At 43.0% G+C, this 6,309-nt stretch overlaps 1 protein-coding gene across 1 annotated transcript in view; it reads right to left on the bottom strand.

Annotated features, from left to right (window-relative positions):
* Window positions 1–6,309, bottom strand: part of LOC103205313 (nodal modulator 1) — a 121,009-nt gene that overhangs the window by 104,995 nt on the left and 9,705 nt on the right. Inside the window, exons 4-5 of the mRNA XM_007950588.1 lie at window positions 2,487–2,587; window positions 1,137–1,243 (exon numbers count right to left, since the gene is read on the bottom strand). Of these exons, the coding sequence (XP_007948779.1) occupies window positions 1,137–1,243; window positions 2,487–2,587 (208 nt within the window). The remainder of the gene's footprint in view (window positions 1–1,136; window positions 1,244–2,486; window positions 2,588–6,309) is intronic.

Here is a 6,309-nt window from a genome sequence, read left to right as displayed (position 1 = left end):
ATGGAGGGATGGTCACTGGGAAGAGGTAACTATGGGGAGGAAGTGGGAGGGGAGCTGTTGCATTGTGGTAAACTGTGGTCAGTGACATGAGACAAAGTATATGTGAACTGCCGTATGGAAAGTGAATTTGCTCTGTAAATCTTCACCCAAATAAAAATAAATAAAGTAATTAATTAAAAAAATAAAATAAAAAATAAAAATCATAATTGAAAAAAAAAGACCAAGTTTACTGGTCTGATAGACCCTGATGAGACATCCAAGACTATGGCCCCTAGTTACCTTTCAGATCTGGAATTGAACTCACTCCTGTGGTTTCCAGGCAAACAACAGACAGGCATATAGGGTAAACATTTACATCAGGTAGATACACTCCTTAGAACGATCAATCATGGGAGAACAGAAGGGCAGTATTTGCACAGGGAAATAGCTCAAGGGGCAGGAATGCACAGGAGAGAACACAGGGAAGAGGTTAACTACAGGGAGGAAGTGGGAAGAGAGCTGTTACACTGTGGGGAAGTACAGTCATTGTTATGAAACAAACTGTATATGAACTGCTGTATGGAAAATGAATCTGCTCTGTGAACTTCCACCCGTATCACAATAAAATTTTTTTTTTTTAAATCACAATTGAGCTAACATATATTAAACTAACATTTATTAAGCACTTAGTCCATGTCAGGAAGCTTTAAACAATGATAATAAAATATTAATTCATTTAATCTTCCCAGTAACTTTATGAGGTAAGCTCCACAATCATCTTCATTTACAAATGAAAAAAACTGAGGATAGAGGGCTAAGTAGCTTGCTCCAGGTCAAATAGTTAGCAAATCAGGCAGCCAGGATTAAAGCCCACAATGGCGGACCCAGAGCCAGCCCTACCCGCTGAGTGACGCCTGCCCCCACACCAGGTCCTGTGGTAGGTGCAGAAGGGGCATTACGTCATATTTAATCATCCCATCAATGTCAGGTACCATGGGCCAAATGATTCCATTTTATAGATGAAGAACTTGAGGCTCTGAAAGGCATTTGCCCAAAGTTAAGAGGTCAATTCAGGATTTGAATCCAGGTCTCCCTAAATCCGACGTTCCTACTCACCACCCCACTCTAGACACACAGCAAGAGGACACAGCACTTACTTGCCACCAGGCTGTGTAACTGTTGACTGGATCTTTGCCTCAGTCCCTGTGTTTCTGAGAGAAACCTGAACTCCTGCGGGCCCCAGGAGCTGCCCTTTGCTGAGAACCTGCAGTGGACAAAAAGGTCAGGACCAAGCCAAGTAGCACAGCTCTCCTTCCAGCTGCACTGCCAACCCATTCATGCTCCCAAGATGGAGTCTGCCATCTTCTTGGGGCCAGGCGTCTCTTTGTAAATATGATAGAAACCTCAGATACCTTTCTGAGAAGTGCAAATAGTAAAATAATACAATTTCATTAACACTGTCAGTTAAAGATGCACCATTGTCTCACAAACTAAGAAAGAAAAAGTACCCAGGATGGAGACTCTAATGAGAAACCCACATGTAAAGCTGGGACACCAATGTTAAGGTAAAGAGAAAGAAACCCAAGAAGAATAGCAAGGAAATTTGCACATCTTGACCCTGTACTGGGTGGAGGAAGAAAAACAATCTCTCCCCTGAGAATGTGAACCAAGACCTCCTGCTCAAGCAGGTCTACAGTCTAAATTCACACTATCAAGGAGGTCCAAAGTAACTCAGAGAATTTAACTTAATACTCAAGAGAATCCCTCGGTGAAGCAAATGGAAGCCTCTCTGGAAGAAGCCAACTTTAGTTCACTCACAGCAAGATGTCATCACTATAAAATGCACCCTGACTTTAGACATGGTAAACACAAAAAAAATTTATCGTAAAATTGTTAAAAAAAAAAAAAGCAGCTGTTTTATTAAGAACTTACTTTGAACACAATGCTAAACACTCTGCACACATTATTCTATTTCATCCTCATAAAGGTTCTATGAGGTGAGTACTACTCTGTTCCCTATTTTCAAGTGAGGAAACAGAGGCATGGGAAGGTAAAGACATTTGGCAAGGCCACACAGTTAGCAAGAGACAGAGCAGCATTCCAGTCGGGCAGGCTGGTTCCCAAGCTGCGGCCTTAGCCACTTCCCACGTTTCCAAGAGGGAAACCTTTCCTGTTCTGTCCATGTCCCGGCCCTTGCTCACAGGGGAAGGGAAGCCCACCACAAGTCCACATCAGCCAGAAGTTCAGTCCTTGCATTTACACTCTAACAGTCTATTCTAAGCGTGGAAGTCAGGTGGAGTGAATGACCAGTAACCTACCTGACCCTTTATAACAACCACTAAGTTCTACACACAGTCTTGTAGAGTTCACAGACCCTCTTGAAACTTATCTGTGGGTCCCTTGTAGGATCAAAGTGTCCTGGTGAAAAAGCCCCTTTTTAAAGGCTAGAGAAGACATAGCATCTATTACAGAGCAAGTGTTAAAAACAACAAAGTTATAAAGCCAACCTTGCCATTCACAGAGAATCCCGTGAACACAAAGTTGATGTCTCCTCCCTTCGTGCAGATATCACTGACACCATCCACGTAGAGTTCCACGTTTGTTGGCTCTGAAGAATAAACGGGGTTCGGGAGACAGGGTACACAACAGCAACTTTAGTTTTAGGTTACAGTGGAACTACCGAAGTAAAACACATTTTATTGTTAAGCATTCATTTTACTTCTGAACACTTTAATACACTCAAATGGTTCGACACCCAAAGATACAAAAAGGTATGGGGGAAGTCTCCCTGCTACCCTGTGCCCCAGCCACCCAGTACCCTACCACAGAGGTAACCACTGCTATATGCCTAAGACAGTTTTCAGTCTTTCAGCTGAGCTGTACCACTGAAAACTCAGTGGGCACCAAATAGAGTTATTTATTGAATGCTCACCATGAACCAGACACTGTGCTAAGTGCATTTAATCCTTGCAACTATCTGAAGAAGTAGGTAGCAATACCTGTAATTTATGAGGGGTAAACTGAGAGGCACAGAAAGGTTAAAGGTCATCCCAAAGTCAAAGAGCTTGTGAGTAACACAGTCCCAACTCAGCCCCAGAAAAAGTATGACTCCAGACCTGTGCCCTGACTAAGGATGTGAGTTCACAGCATTAACTAGGGCAATAAACTCCAAAGCCCATGGCAACTGAGTGAGAATGAGTGGGCAGTGCAGACCAAGGGGGAACCACAGCAAAATGAAAGCAGCAGCCACTGCTCAGCTTCTACTGCTTCCTTGTGGCCCAAAGTTGCCAGACCTTCCAATTTCTCAAGAAAAACTAGAAATCTGTTCAATTCTCCAATTTTTCAATATTAACAATTCAATTTTTTTGAAAATACTGAGGAGTTCATCATAACAAGGGTCAGAGCTTTTTAAAAGGTTAAGGGAAACATAGACTAATATAGGAAAAACCGTGAGACACTCAGGTAAAATGAAGAAACACACACACAGGATGTACCCAATAAAAAACAAGCAAAAAGACTTAAAAAGGCAACTGACAAAAGAAGCTATCCAAACGGCCAATAAACATGAAAAAGTGCTCCATCTCAATGGCCGTGAGAAAAATGCAAATCTTAACCACAATAATGACACCACCAAACCTACACCAGGATGGCTAAAGTTAAAAAGACTGACCAGGGCAAGTGCTGGTGAGGACACAGAGCAACCAGAACTCTCGCATACTGCTGGGAGCGCATAAAGTGGTGTGCCCACTGAAGGTTAGCAGGTTTAAACTCTATCAGAGCAATTTCACTCATAATATAAAGAGCCCTGGTGTACAGTGGTTAAAGCAGCTCAGCTCCTGGTTCAAACCCACCAGCCACTCCACGGGAGAAAGATGTAAGAGTCTGCTTCCATAAATGTTTACAGCCAGCCTTGGAAACCCCATGGGGTAGTTCTACTTTATCCTGTATGGACACTGTGAGTTGGAACAGACTCAAAAGCAATGGTTGTCGTTTGGGATATATGCCCAATGGAGTCCATGGCTGGGACAAATGGTTAATTTGCTCTGCTGCTAACCAAAATGTTGGAAGTTCAAGTTTACCCAGATATGCCTAAAAAAAAGTCCTGGCTATCTACGTCCGAAAACTCAGCCATTGAAAATCCTGTGGAGCACAGTTCTACCCGGACACACATGGGGTCACCATGAGCAACAGTCAACTCAATGGCAACTGGTTACATGCCCTACAGAAATGGAACCATATGTACCAAAAGACATGTACGAGAACGTTCACAGGAACACTATTCTTCATGGCCAAAAACAAGAAAGAATCCTCATGTCCATCAATAGCAAAATGGATAGATCACACAAAGTCATCCATCAGAATTCTGAACAAAAAAGAGACCGAACTATAGTGACACAAAGCATCGATGACTCTCACAAACATAATGTTGAGAGAAAGACACCAGAGCAAAAAAGTATACTATATGTTTCCATTTATATGAAGTTTAAAACAGAGAAAACTAACGTAAAAGTTTAGAAATCAGGGTGGTAGTTACCTTTGGGTTAGGGCAGGGTGGTTGGTGAGTGACTGGGAGGGGGTACTTCTCAGGTGCTGGCAAAATTCTATTTGATTATCTGGGTGATAGTTATGCAGGTGTGTACACTTTGTGAAAATTCATCACGTTTTATACTCATGATGAACGAACTTTCTGTATGTATGTTATAATTCAATAAAAGTTTATTAAAAAGCACTGGTGAAGGGAGGGGCAACAAAATTCTTTCGCAGGACACTAATCTGTAACCTCTGCCTTAATCACAGTTGTTGTAGTTAGAAACCCTCAAGTCGATTTTCAACTCATAGTGACCTCATACAACAGAGTAGAACCGCCCAATAGGGTTTCCTAGGTTGTAATCTTTACAGAAACAAATCACCAGGTCTTTTCTCTCGCAGAGTAACTGATGAGTTCAAACCGATGACTTTTTGGTTAGCAGTCAAATGCTTAAATCGTGCCACCAGGGCTCCTACTTTAACCATTGTTTTTGTTGTTACTGTGTGCTGTCAAGTAGATTCTGATTCACAGCCACCATACAGGACAGCATAGAAATATTTACGGGAGCAGATCAAAAGGTCTTTTCTCCCACAGAGCAGCTGGTGGGTTCAAACTGCTGACCTTTTACTTAGCAGCCAAGCACTCAACCACTGTGCAACATTGTTGTTGTTGTTGTGTGCCATCCAGTGGGACCCAACTCATAGCGACCCCTCCTTGGGTTTCCGAGGCAGTATCACTACGGAAGTAGGAATGCCCAACCTTCCTTCCGAGGAGTGGCTTTAATTCCCCTCCAGCTTTTTGGAATACACCAGCAAGGCACCCTCCGAAGAACTGAAGAACCTCTCTACCAGGGCCAAAGTAGCTCTTGGCTGCCATGCTTGACTTTATCCCTTCGTAACAGCTGGGACTAAATTCTTCCTTCTCTAGCTCAGGAACAGGCCAGATATGAACAACTGTGGCTCCTCCGGCCCCCCTGAGCTATAAAACTGAGACCATACACCCCTAACTCTACCAAAAAGTCAAGGACAAAGAGCCTCTCCTCTTTTTGAAACACTTCAGCCACGTCAAAATGGAACCCTCTCTTCTAATCTCAAAAGGAGCCCTGGTGGCACAGTGGTTAATTGACATTATGGCTGCTAACCATAATGTCAGTGGTTCGAACCCACCAGCCGCTCATGGGAGAAAAGATGGGGCAGACAGCTTCAATAAAGGTTTACAGCCTTGGAAATCCTAAGCAACAGTTCTACTCTGCCCTGCAGAGTCTCTATGAGTCAGAATCAATGTCACAACAGTGGGTTTTTTGGGTTCTTCACATCTCAACCCCATTCCTACCTCCCCAACTATTTTATAAGACTACTTTACATAAGTTCTGAGCTTTTGTTTGTATGTATGCAGATGGGCTGTGTTTAAGTATTAACTGAACGCTTACTAATTATGTGTCAGCCATTCTAAACACTTAAATACATTGTCCCATGAAGCCTCCAAGTACCTGTGAGGCAAGTACTGTAACTATCCTGACTCCCCAGGTGAGGAAACAGAGGCTGACACAAGGGTAGTAACTAGTCCAAGGCTGTCATACACTGGCCCCAGGTTGCCTGATCTTGACATCTTAAGAGTATTTCATGTCAAATCTCATCATTTTTAAGAGCTTGTTTTACACTCAAAGTCACGCATACATTTCGTTTCATTCCCCATTCACCATGTCCAACCCTAACCCAGTATCCTCCCCTCTCTACCCTGCAACCCTCCCCCTGTGCCCCTCATAATTATGCACTCCTGTTTGTCCTGCATTTCCTCAGTTT

This window comes from Orycteropus afer, unplaced genomic scaffold (genome assembly GCF_000298275.1).
Source record: "Orycteropus afer afer isolate SDZICR_OR568_19922 unplaced genomic scaffold, OryAfe1.0 scaffold00281, whole genome shotgun sequence".
NCBI lineage: Eukaryota > Metazoa > Chordata > Mammalia > Tubulidentata > Orycteropodidae > Orycteropus > Orycteropus afer.
The sequence above is the reverse complement of the archived record's forward strand: the minus strand, read 5'-3'. Positions and strand labels throughout refer to the sequence as shown.